The sequence below is a fragment of the Nerophis ophidion genome, linkage group LG13 (genome assembly GCF_033978795.1).
Source record: "Nerophis ophidion isolate RoL-2023_Sa linkage group LG13, RoL_Noph_v1.0, whole genome shotgun sequence".
NCBI classification, from domain to species: Eukaryota; Metazoa; Chordata; class Actinopteri; order Syngnathiformes; family Syngnathidae; genus Nerophis; species Nerophis ophidion.
This window is the reverse complement of record NC_084623.1, coordinates 9,355,919-9,374,067: the sequence shown is the minus strand read 5'-3', so window position 1 is coordinate 9,374,067 and position 18,149 is coordinate 9,355,919. Positions and strand designations below refer to the sequence as shown.

Below are 18,149 nucleotides of genomic sequence, written 5' to 3'. Positions count from 1 at the left end.
CTATGTGGGCTCTGTACCGAGGATGTTGTTGTGGTTCGTGCAGCCCTTTGAGACAATTGTGATTTAGGCTATATAAATAAACATTGATTGATTGATACTATTAGAGATGTCCGATAAGGGCATTTTTGCCGATATTCGGATATTGTCCAACTCTTAATTACCGATTCCGATATCAACCGATACTGGAATTAACACATTATCATGCCTAATTTTGTTGTGATGCCCCGCTGGATGCATTAAACAATGTAACTTTACCATGAATTGATTAACAAGTTGAAAAACTTATTCGGGTGTTACCATTTAGTGGTCAAATATGTACTGTACTTTGCGATCTACTGATACAAGTTTCAATTAATCAACCAAAAACAAGTTTTTCCACAATAAGAGAACAACTTCCACTCCAGTTATGGAAAAAAAAGTGCCAACATGGCACTGCCATATTTATTATTGAAGTCACAAAGTGCATTATTTTCTTTTAACATGATTCAAAACAGCAGCTTGGAATTTGGGACATGCTATACCTGAAATAATCCTGATAGCCACTGCAACTATGGGAAATACTATACTTTGACTTTCACAAAATGCAATATTTTTTTTATTATTTTTTTTCAAACATGCCTCAAAACAACAGCTACAAAATCAATGAAGGCACACAGCTTCAGTCCAGATCATACTAAAGCAGGCCTGGGCAATTATTTTGACTTGGGGGCCGGTATATCTATTTTTAGGAACACTAAAACAAAACCTTACAATTATTTTCTGTTAGTTTTGGACTCCCTTAGTTCCTGTTGTTGTGCACCCTTGAGTTTGTTTAGTTACGTTAGCTACTTATTATCTTCACTTGCCTCCGATTGGTGTTCGGGACGCTCACCTGTTCCCCGAGCACTAATCAGAGGCATTATTTAAGCCTGCCTTTGCCGGTCAGTCGGCCTGATTTCTTTGTTTGCTACACGCAACCTGCTTTGTGAGTATTCCTTGTCTTCTAGTCTATGCTAAGTGGTAGCCTTAGCTTCCAGTGCGATCGGCACGTTGTTGCTTCGGCTTGTTTTCGGGTATTAAGTACTTCTTTGATTTTCACAAGTAACTCATGTTCCTACCTGCACGTCCTGTCCGGAGTGGTCCGTTTGCATCCCGGGGGAAGCTGCGACCCCCTGCTCGTAACACATACTACATTCTGTCAGTACTTCAGTACAACTTCAGCAATGGAGCATTCGGGAATTGCCTCATCTAGCTATTATTATTATATTCTTAAAGGGGAACATTATCACAATTTCAAATGGGTTAAAAACAATAAAAATCAGTTCCCAGTGGCTTGTTGTATTTTTTTGAAGTTTTTTTCAAAATTTTACCGGTCTCGGAATATCCCTAAATAAAGCTTTAAAGTGCCTTATTTTCGACTCTCTGCGAAGACACTGGCCATTTCCCTGTGACGTCACACAGTGCTGCCAATGTAAACAAACAATGGGAATACCACAGCAAGATATAGTGACATTAGCTCGGATTCAAACTCTGATTTCAGCGGCTTAAGCGATTCAACAGATTACGCATGTATTGAAACAGATGGTTGGAGTATGAAAGTATTGAAGAAGAAACTGAAGCTATTGAGCGAATAGCTATTGACGCTATTCATAGCCATAGCATGGCCGAATAGCTGCGTTAGCATCGCCGGTAAAATGTGCGGACCAAACGATCAGGACTTTCGCATCTTTTGACACTGGAGCAACTTAAATCCGTCGATTGGTAAGTGTTTTTTTCGCATTAAATGTGGGTGGAAGGAAACGTAATATAGTTGCAAATGCATCTACAGGTTATCCATACATCTCTGTGCCATGTCTGCTTTAGCACCGCCGGTAAATAGCATGTTAGCATCGATTAGCTGGCAGTCAACATCAACAAAACTCACCTTTGTGATTTCGTTGACTATCGTTGCGAATGCATCTGCATGTTATCCATACATCTCTGTGCCATGTCTGCTTCAGCATCGCCGGTCAAATGTGGAGACACTCTGGCACATTCAATGGGGGTCTGGCAGCAGACACTTTGGCATCTTCGGGCCAGTGGTGCAACTTGAATCCCTCCCTGTTAGTGTTGTTACACCCTCCGACAACACACCGACGAGTCATGATGTCTCCAAGGTTCCAAAAAATAGTCAAAAAAACGGAAAATAACAGAGCTGAGACCCGGTGTTTGTAATGTGTTGAAAATGAAAATGGCGGGTGTGTTACCTCGGCGACGTCACATTCTGACGTCATCGTCTCCAGCGCGATAAACAGAAAGGCGTTTAATTTGCCAAAATTCACCCATTTAGAGTTCGCAAATCGGTTAAAAAAATAGATGGTCTTTTTTCTGCAACATCAAGGTATATATTGACGCTTACATAGGTCTGGTGATAATGTTCCCCTTTAATGGCAACGATATGGTCAAAGATGTTTGTAATGTTGAACTTGAGTTTGAACACAAAGGAGACGACACACTCGCTATAAGTGTCATTAACTTTCTCTTGGTTTACTTGTGAAAACATGCACGCATGAGAGCAGACCCCCAAACAGACTGGAGGGGGATATGGGTTACTATAAGAGGCTTAGACAGTCCGTGTGTGTGTGTGTGTGTGTGTGTGTGTGTGTGTGTGTGTGTGTGTGTGTGTGTGTTAGTCCACATAGTGGAGTACACTAGAATACTAGTGCCGTAGGTGCTATACATCAATTGTGTGTGAGTACTGAGAAAAAGAAGTTATTAAAAGGTCTGATTACCCTTAAAACTCTTAAGGTGTTTGTGTGAGTGTGTGTATTAGTGCGTTTATATTTGTGTGAGTCCGTACGGTGATAGTCGCGGCTATTAACTGGATGACTACCCAACCGTGAAGAAGAAGAAGTAGGACGCAGCTCTTGATGTAGTAATTAATCAATGAAGGGGTCTGGAAATGATTATACCGCCTGGTTGTGTTCCCATTGGCTTTCTTTGGGAAATACCTTTTTCAGAATGTAGTACCTAATAGCTGGGGTGTGTGAATCTTTAGGCGCTTTGGGATTTGATGCAATTTTCATTCCTGAGGTGACGATTCGATTCGGAATAGTCTCGATTGAAACCGATTCTCGCAATTTGGCGTAATAATTACAACTACGCGAGGCAATTCCTGAAGGAATTGCGTGTGAATGCTCCAATGCTGAAGTTGAACTGAAATACTAGAATTTTTTGTTTAGAATTGTTGAAGTGGAGCAGGGGTAGGGAACATATGGCTGTAGAGCCAAATGTGGCTCTTTTGATGACTGCATCTGGCTCTCAGATGAAGCTTAGCTGACATTGCTTGACACAGGGGTGTCAAACTCAAATACAGAGTGGGCCAAAAATTTAAATGGAACAAAGCCGCGGGCCAATTTTCAACTAATTAACCTTTTAGTAGGGAACCAAACAAGTTTTGCATTAAATATTGAACAAGCAAGGCTTATATAACTTTAGTTACATGCAAAATCCAGTTTCAAATAATAATAATTAAAAAAGAATATCAATGACATATCAAATACAATTTAAATAAAAATGTTATGCCTTTTTTTCTATTTGCAAACCTCTGAGGTAAATATCAAATTTTTTCCACAGGCTAACAATACATTTGAAAATAAATAAACAATAATGAATGAACCAAACATTCAAGCCTTGAAGTAGCAAGAGAAAATGCATGAATAATACGTTAATTATTGGTCAGTTTGCTGAAAGTTTCCCGGAAGAGTTAGTGCTGCAAGGGGTGCTGGGTATTTGTTCTGTTGTGTTACAGTGCGGATTTTCACCCGAAATGTGTTTGTCATTCTTGTTTGGTGTGGGTTCACAGTGTGGCGCATATTTGTAACAGTGTTAAAGTTGTTTATAGAGCCACCCTCAGTGTGACCTGTATGGCTGTTGACCAATTATGCCTTGCATTCACTTGTGCGTGTGTGTGTGTGTGTAAAAGCCACAAATATGATGTGACACACTGTTAGTATGGAGGAAAAGCGGACGTGACGACAGGTTGTAGAGAACGCTAAAGTGCCTTCAATGCACGCCCCCAATATAGTTGTCCAGGTGGAAATCGGTAGAAATTCGGGAGAATGGTTGCCCCGGGAGATTTTCGGGAAGGGCACTGAACTTCGGGAGTCTACTGGAAAAATTAGGTGGGTTGGCAAGTATGAGTATTAGCGGTGAATGTGGTGTTACAGCGGCACCGACGCTGTATAACACCGGCGGGCCAGCTATAATGCTAAATTGATATTGCCTCAGGGGCCAAATTAAATTACACGGCGGGCCAGATTTGGCCCGCGGGCCAGAGTTTGACACCCATGGCTTAACACAATAAGTAATGAATAATTTTGCTGGTAATCACAGTGGTAAAAATAACGTTCAAAATATAAAACATTCTCACGCATTTTAATCCATCCGTCCGTTTTTCTACCGCACCTGTTCAAGAAGTCGTATTATTGGTAAGAAGTATTTTATTTATTATTGGTTAGCTTCAGAATAAAAATGTTATTAAAAATAATAGGAGACTTATTGAACTCTAAACATTTTATCAATTAAAAATCCATGCATTTAATTGTATTCAGTGTTAAAAAATATTATATGGCTCTCACGGAAATACATTTAAAATATTTGGCTTTCATGGCTCTCTCAGCCAAAAAGGTTCCCGACTCCTGAAGTAGAGCAAACAATTTTCCAAAAAGGCTGATTTTTTTTTAAGTTGGAACCGTTTGAATCAGATGAAAAATGTGGGAGTTGTGGAAGTTAGAAGAATGTCCCGTTGATTTCAATGGGAATTTCCCAAAACATTTTGGAATTTCGGGAAAAGGGTGATTTTCTTTTTTTTTGAAATGGTAAAAAAAACAACTTGAATGGTCTGAATGAGTTGAAATGGTTGGTGTTTGAATTTTTCAAATCGGTCGAGAAATGTTGAAGTAGCAACATGTTGAATGGAGAAATGGAATTACGGAATTCCAGGAATTTCGGGAAAAACAGGAATTTTTCCAGTTCAAAAAACAACTTTGTTTTTTGTCCTACATTAGAGGAATGTTTTGAAGGTGTAACGGTTGAAATGGGTGAACAAATGTAGAAGGAGTAGTCGCCAGAAAACAGGGTGGAAATAGGGCTTTGGAAAACCAGGAATTCTGGAAAATCCTGGAATTTTTTGGAACTTTGAAAAAAAGTAGATTGAATTGCAGCCCTCTGAGACACTTGTGATTTAAGGCTATATAAACATTAATTGATTGAGTGATTGAATTATCAGGATGGTGGAATGTGTTGAAGGTGGAATGGTTTAAATTTGTCGACAAATTTGGAAATGGTGGAAGTCTGAAAAAATGGCCAATTCATTTTTAATGGGAAAAATGTCCCGGAAAACCTGGAATTCTGGGAAATCTGGGATTTTGGGGAATTTGTCAATGGAAAGCCTGCCATTCCCAAAGAGGCTGAACAGTTTGAAGTTGTAACGGTTTGAATCGAGTGAAAAATGTGGATGGTTGAGAGCGTCAAAATCTGGAGAAGAAGAAGTTGAAGAAGTTTAATAACTAGAAGAGGCAATTACAATCATTTCAATGGGAACTTCCTGGAATTTTGGGAAAAGTGGGTTTTTTGAAAATGATTAGGAGCATGAATGTTTTGAATGAGCTGAATTGGTTGGTGTTGGAATTGTTTAAATGGGGCAATAAATGTTAAAGTAGTAAATGATATCAGGGATTTTCGGTAAAATCCGAATTATTTTTGAAAATGGTAAAAAACTTGAATTGTCTGAATGAGTTGAAACCGTTGGTGTTGGAATTGTTTAAATGGGGCAATAAATGTTAAAGTAGTAAATGATATCAGGGATTTTCGGGAATATCCGATTTATTTTTGAAAATGGTAAAAAACTTGAATGGTCTTAATGAGTTGAAATGGTTGGTGTTGGAATTGTTTAACAAATTAAATTAGTAAAACAGTTTTTAATTGAGAAATTCCTGGAATTTCGGGAAAACCGGTAATTGTTCTAGTTCCTTAACCAACTTGGTTTTTGTCCTGAATATGAGTGTTTTGACAGTAAAACGGTTGAACAGGTTTGAAAAATGTGAAAAGAGTAGTTGAACTTAAGAAGGGTGGAAATAGGTTACCAAAAAAGGGGAATTCCTGGAAATTTGTTGAATGTGGAAAAATGTTAGTTTGAATGTCCAGGATTAGTTGAATATGTTGAAGGTGGAATGGGTTGAAGAATGTAGGAATTGTGGAAGTTTGAAAAATGGCCAATTTAATTTGAATGGGGAAAATGCAAAAAAAAGGGATTAGGGGAAATCTGGGAATTTGTTTTAAAATTGTTGAAGCAGAGCACACATTTCCCGAACAGGCTGTATATTTTGATGTTGGAACAGTTTGAATCAGAGGAAAATGTGGGAATTGTGGAACTTTAAAAAAATGTCTCATGGATTTCAATGTGAATTTGTGATAAAATGTGGAATTCGGGAAAAGGGGAATTTTTTTGTAAATGGTAAAAAACTTAAATAGTCTGAGTGTGTTGAAATGGTTGGTGTATGAATTTGTCTAAATCAGTCGAGAAATGTTGAAGTAGTGACATTTTTAATTGAAAAATGGTATTAATGAATTTCGGGAAAAACAGAATTTTTTCCAGTTCGAAAAACAACCTTGTTTGTTCATGATTAACAGGAATGTTTTGACAGAGTAACGGTTGAAGTGGGTTGAAAAATGTTAGTAGTTGTAAGTTACAAAGCTTCTTGTTGCATAGAGATGGCTTAAAAACTGTTTTTTTTTAAAAAATTGATGCTTATATCGATTTTTGACAATGATGAATCACTTTAGATTTTTTTTGTGTGAATGATACCAGCATGAAGGTGATATCGGACTACTACGAGAGTCTCTTGTCTTTACTTTCCGTCGACACTTTTCTAATATATGTTTTGTTCTCATGTCCGCCCAGGTTCAGACTGCTCGAGAAACTTCACCAGTCCCTCGGGTCTCATCGAGTCTCCGGGCTTCCCTGACAAATACCCCCACAACCTGGAGTGCTCCTTCATCATCATCGTGCCCCCCAGCATGGATGTGACCCTCACTTTCCTCACCTTTGACCTGGAGAATGACCCCTTGCCGGGCGCAGAGGGGGACTGCAAGTACGACTGGCTGGAAGTTTGGGATGGACTTCCCGGAGGTACTGCCACGATTTTTGCTTGAGCAATGTACACATTGAATGCATTACAAAGACAAGATTTTTGATGTTAAAACTCATAAACTTTATTTTTTTTTCGGCAAATAATAATTAACTTAGAATTTCATGGCTGCAACACGTGCCAAAGTAGATGGGAAAGGGCATGTTCACCACTATATTACATCACCTTTTCTTTTAACAACACTCAATAAACGTTTGACAACTTAGGAAACTAATTGTTGGAACTTTGCGAGAAGCGGCGGCGTTTCTGGATGTTGTTGATAAATGGCTTTCGCTTTGCATAGTAGAGCTTTAACTTGCACTTACAGATGTAGCGACAAACTGTATTTAGTGACAGTGGTTTTCTGAAGTGTTCCTGAGCCCATGTGGTGATATCCCTTAGAGATTGATGTCGGTTTTTGATACAGGGATCGAAGGTCACTTTCATTCAATGTTGGTTTCCGGCCATGCCGCTTACGTTGAGTGATCTCTCCAGATTCTCTGAACCTTTTGATGGTATTATGGACCGTAGATGTTGAAATCCCTAAAATTGCACTTTGAGAAACGTTGTTCTTAAACTGTTTGACTATTTTCTCACGCAGTTGTGGACAAAGGGGTGTACCTCGCCCCATCCTTTCTTGTGAAAGACTGAGCATTTTTTTGGGAAGCTGTTTTTATACCCAATCATGGCACCCACCTGTTCCCAATTAGCCTGCACACCTGTGGGATGTTCCAAATAAGTGTTTGATGAGCATTCCTCAACTTTATCAGTATTTATTGCCACCTTTCCCAACTTCTTTGTCATGTGTTGCGGGCATCAAATTCTAAAGTTAATGATTATTTGCAAAAAAAAAAATGTTTATGAGTTTGAACATCAAATATGTTGTCTTTGTAGCATATTCAACTGAATATGGGTTGAAAATGATTTGCAAATCATTGTATTCCGTTTATATTTACATCTAACACAATTTCCCAAATCATATGGAAACGGGGTTTGTACAAAAAAGGGATAGGTGGTAGGCTGTAGGCTACTAGGAGCTAGCAACTACACAACAGCTAAGCACACAATAGCACACAAGCTAGACATTGTAGTAAGTGTCCTTAATTGAACAATATTTTAGGAACAATGCTTTACATTGACAAATGTGCTAAAACAACACATTTGTCAATGTAAACAAGTATCAAATAATTATATTTGCATATACTTCCACATACAAAGTCTCCTAGGTAGATGTGTATACGTAACCAGTAACAAATGTGTCTGCATCATTCAAATGACTTCATTATTGTGGGGTAAAAAAAAAAAAGGCCACTCCACTTCAACTTGAAGACAGTATTAGTCCATTCCAGATGGTTGTTAATGAGTAGTTTTGTGTTTTTGGTACCGACAATTGTTTTCTGTTTGATTCATTTCACTTGATTTTTCTAACATTATACACTACAAAATAATATAAATCAAATACCAAAGACTATAAAAAGGGAACCCGTTTCCCCCCTGCTTGGCACTCTCAGCATCAACGGTTGGAATCGGGGCGTTAAATCCCCAAAATGATTCCCGAGCGGCCACCGCTGCTGCTCACTGCTCCCCTCACCTCCCAGGAGGTGGAACAAGGGAATTTCACCACACCTCGTGTGTGTTTGAGCCTGTCAGTGGTACTTTATTTTTAACTTTCGAGCAGTAATACGAAAGAGGACTTCTTACACTTCCGGTTCAAGGTACAAAACAGGAAGTACATTTTCACCCCCAAATGATGGCATATAAAAACACAACTATTCAGTGTATTTGTTTTTTTTTTTTAACTATTTGCATTATGTTCGTCAGCGAAGAAAAATCCATAGATCTGCCTCACCGTTTTATAAGCCGCAGGGTTTAAAACGTGGGGAAAAAAGTAGCGGCCTATCGTCCGGAAAAGACGACAATTCCAATGGACTGGGCTGATTTGAGCAACATGATCCTGGGTTGAGGTACCACCGTACTGTGCAAAGAAGCAATCCCTGCTTGGCACTCTCGGCATCAACGGTTGGAATCGGGGCGTTGAATCACCAAAATGATTCCCGAGCGCGGCCACCGCTGCTGCTCACTGCTCCCCTCACCTCCCAGGGAGTGGAACAAGGGAATTTCACCACACCTCGTGTGTGTGTGAGCCTGTCAGTGGTACTTTAATTTTAACTTTCGAGCAGTTATACTGTGGGCTAATTGTAGATGAAAGAGGACTTCTTACACTTCTGGTTGAAGGTACAAAACAGGAAGTACATTTTCAACCCCAAACGATGGCATATAATAAATGATAAATGGGTTGTACTTGTATAGCGCTTTTCTACCTTCAAGGTACTCAAAGCGCTTTGACACTACTTCCACATTTACCCATTCACACACACATTCACACACTGATGGAGGGAGCTGCCATGCAAGGCGCCAACCAGCACCCATCAGGAGCAAGGGTGAAGTGTCTTGCTCAGGACACAACGGACGTGACGAGGTTGGTTCTAGGTGGGATTTGAACCAGTGACCCTTGGGTTGCGCGCGGCCACTCTTCCACTGCGCCACGCTGTCCCTAATAACACACCTTTTCAGTGTATTTTTTTTTTAATTACCGTATTTCCTTGAATTGTATGCGCCTGACTAGAATTACTGCCGGGTCAAACTTGTTTCGCAAAATAATTAGCGCATGCTTAGCATTCCCGCCGGCTCAGGATTAACGCCGGGTCAAACCCGTTTCGCAAAATATTATTTTTATTAGTGCATGTCTAGAATTTCCGCCGGGTCAATTTCGTTCCGCAAAATAATTAGCACAGTTCACCTGTCATCATTTTCAAAATGGAGGATTCTGATTTCAATCATTTGAAATCGCATAAAGGGAAGAAGATTAAGAGCTATTCAGTAGGATTTAAGGTCCAAGATATTGAATATGCTAAAAAGAACAGTAAGCAGCTATGTTTTATTAATATACCGTAGCTGCGTGTGTCAAATATGAGTCATTAAATGACTCCCGTCTCCTGATGGCAGAGGGCGCTAGTGATCCTTCCTGCGACTACTCGGCTGCAGAAGAAGTGACAACAAGCAGCGATCGTTTATTTTTTCCTCTCGCTTGCACTTTTAACATGGAGGATTACATATCTAAAATAAAACAGTTTTCTAAACTGGACTTTCAATCGAAGCAGGAGGTAATAAAGGAAGATCTCCATCGAGAGAGAGAGACTTTTAAAACTGAAGAAAGATAAGGAAGACTTCTATAAACAAGTTATCAATGCTTTTGATCAGAAGGAGCTGCGCATGGACTTCATTTATAAGTAAAGGTAAGACCATAATAACGTTTTTTTTTATTAAATGTGCTTTTTGTGATGGCATCCTTACATCACACTCAAATTTATAAGCGCGGGCCTAAATTTACCGCGTGCCTTTGGTAAGCGCCGGAGTGAGAAGAGGTTTTAAATTAATTAGCGCCCCGGCGACAATTCAAGGAAATACAGTATTTGCATTATATTCATCAGCGAAGAAAAATCCATAGATCTGCCGCACCGTATTATAAGCCACAGGGTTTAAAACGTGGGGGGAAAAAGTAGCAGCTTATCGTTCAGAAAAGATGATCATTTCAATGGACAGGGCTGATTTGAGCTACAAGTTCCTGAGTTGAGGTACCACCGTACTGTCCAGAGAAGCAATAAATAAAAGCAGTGCTGTCCCACAGCTCTCACACAGTCCTCCACTGATGGAATTCCACTCAAATCACGGTGGACCACGCGTTCCAAAGTGAAGTGAAGAGTGCTTCTCCCTGCCTACATCTGTATCGATTTAGGTAGAACAGCAACTATTTTAGTAGTCGTGCGTTGGTAGATAAAAAGCCGAGCTCCCAGGCAAAACGTTGGCACCCACCTTGGAGAAAGTGCATACATTTTCACGGGGAAAATGAAATAAAGAGTGGTTGAGGGGTGAGGAGGTGAGGGGGTTAGGATATTTCTGTTCTCCGCTGCCGGAATTACTGGAGGGAGTCGAGAGGGACAAATCCACTGCAGAGACTGGATAGAGATGAGAAGGGGGAAAGAAACGAAAGGAAGGGGAGGTTTCGGTGGAAAGAAGAAAAAAAAAAATGAAATGTTAAAATGAATGGTTTGCCTCCAGAACAGGGAAGAAAATAGAAGGATTTAGAAGAAGGCCAGATAGCGGAGTTGGGAGAAGAAACATTGGAATGGAAGCAGCTAAATAAATATTTAGTCTTTAATTACAAAACCAGTGAAGTTGGCACGTTGTGTAAATCGTAAATAAAAGCAGAATACAACGATTTGCAAATCCTTTTCAACTAATATTCAATTGAATAGACTGCAAAGACAAAATACTTAATGTTCCAACTGAGAAACTTAATTGAATTTAGAATTTTAATGGCAGCAACACATTGCAAAAAAGTTGGCACAGGGGCATTTTTACCACTGTGTTACATGGCTTTTTCTTTTAACAACACTCGGTAAACGTTTGGGAACTGAGGAGACCAATTTTTGAAGCTTTTCAGGTGGAATTCTTTCCCATTCTTGCTTGATGTACAGCTTAAGTTGTTCAACAGTCCAGGGTCTCCGTTGTGGTATTTTAGGCTTCATATTGCACCTCACATTTTCAATGGGAGACAGGTCTGGACTACAGGCAGGCCAGTCTAGTACCTGCACCCTTTTACTATGAAGCCACAGTGTTGTAACATGGGGTTTGGCATTGTCTTGCTGAAATAAGCAGGGGCATCCATGATAACTTTGCTTGGATGGCAACAATTGTTGGTCCAATACCTGTTTGTACCTTTCAGCATTAATGGTGCAGTTACCCATGCCTTGGGCACTAATACACCCCAATATCATCACAGATGCTGGCTTTTGAACTTTGCACCTATAACAGTCCGGATGGTTCTTTTCCTCTTTGGTCGTCCACATTTTCCAAAAAGCAATTTGAAACAAGGACTCGTCAGACCACAGAACACTTTTCCACTTTGCATCAGTCCATCTTAGATGAGCTCAAGTCCAGAGAAGCCGGCGGAGTTTTTGGGTGTTGTTGATAAATGGCTTTCACTTTGCATAGAAGTTTTTTAACTTCCACTTACAGATGTAGCGATGAACTGTAGTTACTGACAGTGGTTTTCTGAAGTGTTCCTGAGCCCATGTGGGGATATCCTTTACAAACTGATGTCGCTTTTTGATGCAGTACCGCCTGAGAGATCGAAGGTCACGGCCTTGCCGTTACATACAGTGAATTATCCAGGTTCTCTGAACCTTTTGATGATATTACGGACCGTAGATGGTGAAATCCCCTAAATTCTTTGCAATTTCTCGTTGAGAAATGTTGTTCTTTTAAACTGTTCGACAATTTGCTCACACATTTGTTCACAAAGTGGTGACACTCGCCCCATCCTTGTTTGTGAATCACTGAGCATTTCATGGAAGTTTTCTTTATACCCCATCATGGCACCCACCTCTTCCCAATTAGCCTGTTCACCTGTGGGATGTTCCAAATAAGTGTTTGATGAGCATTCCTCAACTTTCTCAGTCTTTTTTGCCACTTGTGCCAGCTGTTTTGAAACATTTTGCACTCATCAGATGCCAAATGAGCTAATATTTGCAAAAAATAACACCATTTTCCAGTTCAAACATTAAGTATCTTGTCTTTGCGGTGTATTTAAATGAATATAAGTTGAAAAGAATTTGCATATCATTGTATTCTATTTTAATTGACCATTTACACAACGTGCCAACTTCACTGGTTTTGGGTTTTGTTTTTAGTCTTTAATTATATTGAATTTAGTTTTAATATTTTGAAACTAAACTCGCCCACTGGGACAGATCACGTGTCTCATACATTACCTCGCAACTTGTACAAGAATGATACAGTAGTGCATGTAGCTGTGTGAATATCGATAAACATGAATATAGCGCCATAGGCAGAAAATAGTAAGCGCCAATTAAAAACTGTTATTTTTTTAGGTTTAAGTTGAAAACTTGTGGGGAAAATTGTGAGGAAGAAGAAATAATAAATACTAAAGCGGGATTCCTGGAAACCTTTTCGAACGAAAATAAAAGTTTGAGGATGTTGGAAAGGAAGGAAAATGCACAGGATGAGAGCGTAAGGTGAAGGACTTTTATTTGAGTTGTTCAGGAGGACACGAGAAGCAGGAAGAGATAACGACAAGCTGATGAAGTAATGATGCCGGAGCGACATAACCTGAATGGTTTGTTTTCTTGCACGCTGCCTTACACTGCAAGTTACATTCTACTTGCAAGCATTTAACATGTTATTTCTAGGATATAGTTTTAAAGGGTATTTTCAGGACTATACAGCGGACCTACTACATTTTTTAGAAGAAAAAATATATTTTTCCATTCCATTTTCCACTCCAGACTATAAGCCACAGATATATATATATTGTGGAATTATATATATATAGACATAAATATTTTCTAAATGTTTATGTAACGCTTGGCCGGCATGATGATGCGAAAGCGTTCTTTCAAGGATGCAGTGGGGCCCGAACACAGGGCGGAGGTAAGAAATAATGATTTATTTACAAATAAAAACATACTTAGTAAAAAAAAAAAGAACTAGCATGGGAGCTAGAAAGGAACCAAAAGTGCTAGCATAGGAGCTAGAGAAATAACAGAAAAAACTTGCACGAGCCACAAACAGGTAAACAAAACTACTAGCATGGGAGCTAGAGGAACAAAAAGCTTAGCGTGGAAGCTAGCAAGTACAAAACATGGAATTGTCACAGTTGCGAAACACAAACTAGGAAGCGAGGATGAATGAGCAGAAAAGGCAGGCTTAAATAAGGAATGTACTCACAAGGCAGATGCGCGTCAAAAGTAAGGGGCAGGTGAAACTAATAAGAAAACATGGTGACAGAACAAACAGGAACTAAGGAAGTCCAACACTAACAGAATATGATACAGAAATGGAACAAAACTAGAATATGATATGATCCGGGCAGCGGATCATTACAGTTTATTTACATACCTTAAGTATTTCCAAACATTGCCTGTAACACGGCAGTAAAACGGCTGATCACACAAAACAGAAGTTATTGTCATGGACAATCAGCTAAACAGACTAAATAACGGTGACGTTTTGGTGAATTTATTGAGGAATTTGTGAAACTGAAACAATACAAAAAGAATGCCGTTGTAAGGTAATGACACTATACAGCATATTGGCTAATGCTAACAACGCTAACTTAATTACATTACGATAGCGCATACCAAAATGCATGAAAACACTCCGAGAGAAATCACACGTGGGACGATGTAGAACGTACTTAAAGTTTTAGCTAAAACTTAAAAATGTTGAAGAATGCATACGAGTAAAAACGCTATGGACGGCCGGAAGACCAGACGGCAATTGTACTTCCGGTCAAAAGCTATAAACAGAAGGGCACTGCAGTGAGCGAACTCGTGCAAAAGATGGTGCCACAGCACAAACAATGAGACACTTTTTCATTTTCTTTTCTTGTTTTATTTTTGAGATCACAGACTTTTTGACATTATGGCCGTCGGCGAAAATACATCCATATCTTATCTGCACCGTTTTAGAAGTCCAGAACTTAGGGTACTCCTTTTTAGTGATTGACTTTACAATATAATCTTAATTTTTTTTCACAAATAATTATATTGTGTCTACACTAGTTAAAACATGTTGAAATTTGAAAAAATATATAATTGAAATGTGATATTTTTGGTTTTCGCCACATAGAAAATGTGAAGTGGATTATATTTTATATAGCGCGTTTCTCTAGTGACGCAAAGCGCTTTTACATAGTGAACCCCGATATCTAGGTTACATTTAAACCAGTGTGGGTGGCACTGGGAGCAGGTGGGTAAAGTGTCTTGCCCAAGGACACAACGGCAGTGACTAGGATGGCGGAAGCGGGGATCGAACCTGGAACCCTCAAGTTGCTGACACGGCCGCTCTACCAACTGAGTTAACCCCCCCCCTCCCTTGGTATAAAATCTTGTTTAAAGATTCCACAACATCCCAATAATACTTCATTTGAGTTGAATGAAGCTGCAGAATTTAATACTAATTTCTATCTTTGAAATTCCTGCTCATTTCTAGATATGCGTATCTTAATTGAGGATCAAGTAAAATTTGACTAGCGACATGGACATTTTTTGGTTTTTTTTTTTTAATACATTTTAAATAAATCCTACAGTGAATAAAGCTGTTTTTTTTTGCCTCATTCCTGTGAGAATCCTGCGAGCGACTGAAGTATTTAGGAGTGGGACTATCCAAACCTTGCTGCAGTGTGCCCAAACAACCCCCAGGTGGCTTTAGATGGATTAGATAGTACTTTATTTATTCCGTCAGGAGAGTTCCTTCAGGAAAATTACAATTTTCAGCACAATCCCATTCAAGATCAGACAAACATTACAGGGAGACAGAACAGGATCGCTGACGGGTCTGCCGGCTTCCAGCGCCCCTTACAAAAAAGATGACATACAGGTAAACAAGGGGGGGCGGGGAAATAGAAGATTAAAATAAAATAAAAAAATAAAAAATCGGTCTTAGCCTAGGCCCTGGAGTGGGGGTGCAGACTGAGGCCAAGGGAAAAGAACAACTCATAGCCAATAGATAATGTCGTATCATCTCTTTCGGACTTACCAGGTCTTATCAGATCCGTACTGCATTTTCCGTTATATATTTACGAGCTAAACAAAGAACAATTAGGATAAAATTGTATCTTTTCTGCTGTTTACGAAAAAGCTTTACTGCCGTCAGTTATTTCTTCTATTTCCTTCCCCCTCACCACTATCAGGAGAAGAGTTATTACTATTGTTTGCTCAAGAGGCCTATTTCAAATATCCACCCATTCCGAAAGGGGGGGAAAAAAATCAATAGCACTGATCGATTGCTGGCTGTTTTCTCATCTTCTACCTCCTCCACGAGCTTCAACATGTGTGTGTCTGGATGTGAGGGAGCGTTCAGTGCCTATAAATGTGCTGTCCTGGCTCCCAACCCTTCAAACACACACACACCCCGGGGCCCGATATCATGCTCATCTGTTTGTGATGACATATACAAGTTGCTGTTTCAGAGAAGGCGACAGTGAATGCATCACTTAGGTCTTTGGATCAACACACACACACACACACACACACACACACACACACACACACACACACACACACACACACACACACACACACACACACACACACATACTGGTTATCATTTGGAATGGGGACCAAGTTGTTGTTCGGGACTTGTGGGGACCACCCTTTCTACAGGTTGTGGAGGCATAAAAAAAATGAGGTAAAATGGCCACTGCCCAGTTAGCTCATACACGTCTTTAAATCTCTGGATTGATGAAGTAATGTGCTGATCATACTTACTGGGGACCCTGGGGAAAAAGAGTTAAAATGGCTCATGGGGACCAAATTTAAATAGTTTTGCATAATTCACACACATTTGTACGGGACTACTGAGGACCATTTAAAAAAAAAAAAAAAAAAAGTCCAAATTAAATCAAATTAAAGTAAAGTTTTCTCTTTAGGGGACCTGTTATTTTGTCCCCATACCGTCAGAGGTCCCCTAAAGGTGACTGTGTAAACAGAGCGATGTCCCCATTAAGTAAGAACACACACACACACACACACACACACACACACACACACACACACACACACACACGCACACACACACACACACACACACATTCTTGTACTTCTTACATTCTTGAGACCTCTGAAAAATGCTTTTAGGACCACCCTTTCTAGATATGTAAATCTTTGTATTTACAATATTAATAATATAAAAAAAAGCTTTTGAAAAAGTTAGAATTTAACAAGAAAAAGGTCACAATTTCACAGGAAAAACTTTGAATTTTGGCAGTGTTATAATAAAAGTCGTCATTTTACTCAACGCAAGTCAAAATTTTACAAGAAAAACTGAACATTTGTGCAATATTTTTGATAAAAGTTGGAATTTTACTTAATGGCAGTCGCAATTTTACAAGAAAAGCCAAAAAGTTTGGCAATTTTATGAAAATAGTCATCATTTTACCCGACAAAAGTCGCAATTTCATAAGAAAACAGTAAAACGTTGGCAATATTATGATAATAATCGCAATTTATACTTGGCAAAATTGTGACATGAGTCATAATTTTACTCAAAAAATGTCACCAATTTACAAAAACAGCAAAAAAGTTGGCAATATTGTGATAAAAGTCGGAAATTTATGTGACAAGTGTCGCCATTTTGCATTAAAAAGTAATCATTTTGCATAAAACACTTATAATTTTACGAGAAAATATTGCAATATTACAGAGACAGAAAGGATATGAGAAATTGTTCCAAATTTTAAAAGAAAAATGTTGACGCACTTTGAGAAAAAGACTTCTTTTAATGATTTTTCTCTTTTTTTTTCTTTTTTGTTTCTCATTGGTTTTTAATCTTCATTATTTACTTCGTTATTACAGTATGTCTCTATAAACATATTTATTTATTTTATTTTTTATTTCTTGGCCACAGGGGGGGCATTTTAAATTCTTACACACACTTGTTATTTCATATGTTGACCAGAGGGGAAGCACTTTTTAAAACCGTACACAGTCAATTTGAAAAATCCCTTTTTGGGACCACCCAGATTTTGATAGATTTCTCCACCAGATGCAATGGTTTTCCTTATTGGGACCATGATTTATGTTCTAAATTGTTCACCGGTCCTCATATGGATGGTACTTTTCCTTGTCGATGTCTCAAGAAGGGTAGAAATAGAAACACACACACACGCACACACACACACACACACACACACACACACACACACACACACACACACACACACACACACACACATAGAGAGAGCAATAAATGATACTAAAGGGAGTGGTAACATAGAAAGGTGTGGTCATCCTCGGGCTGGACGATCAATCACTTTTTTTTATCACTATTCCGATTCGGTTTCTCACGATGATAAAAATGATGTAATCCTGAAAATGTATAAATAAATACGATTAATGGGCCGTGCAACATGCATGC

General features: G+C 39.0%; 1 protein-coding gene across 3 annotated transcripts in view; it reads left to right on the top strand.

Annotated features, from left to right (window-relative positions):
- Positions 1 to 18,149, top strand: part of LOC133564198 (neuropilin-2-like) — a 461,460-nt gene that overhangs the window by 77,260 nt on the left and 366,051 nt on the right. For all 3 annotated transcript variants that reach the window (XM_061918348.1, XM_061918347.1, XM_061918349.1), the window contains exon 4: positions 6,923 to 7,150. In XM_061918348.1, coding sequence (XP_061774332.1) covers positions 6,923 to 7,150 — 228 coding nt within the window. The remainder of the gene's footprint in view (positions 1 to 6,922; positions 7,151 to 18,149) is intronic.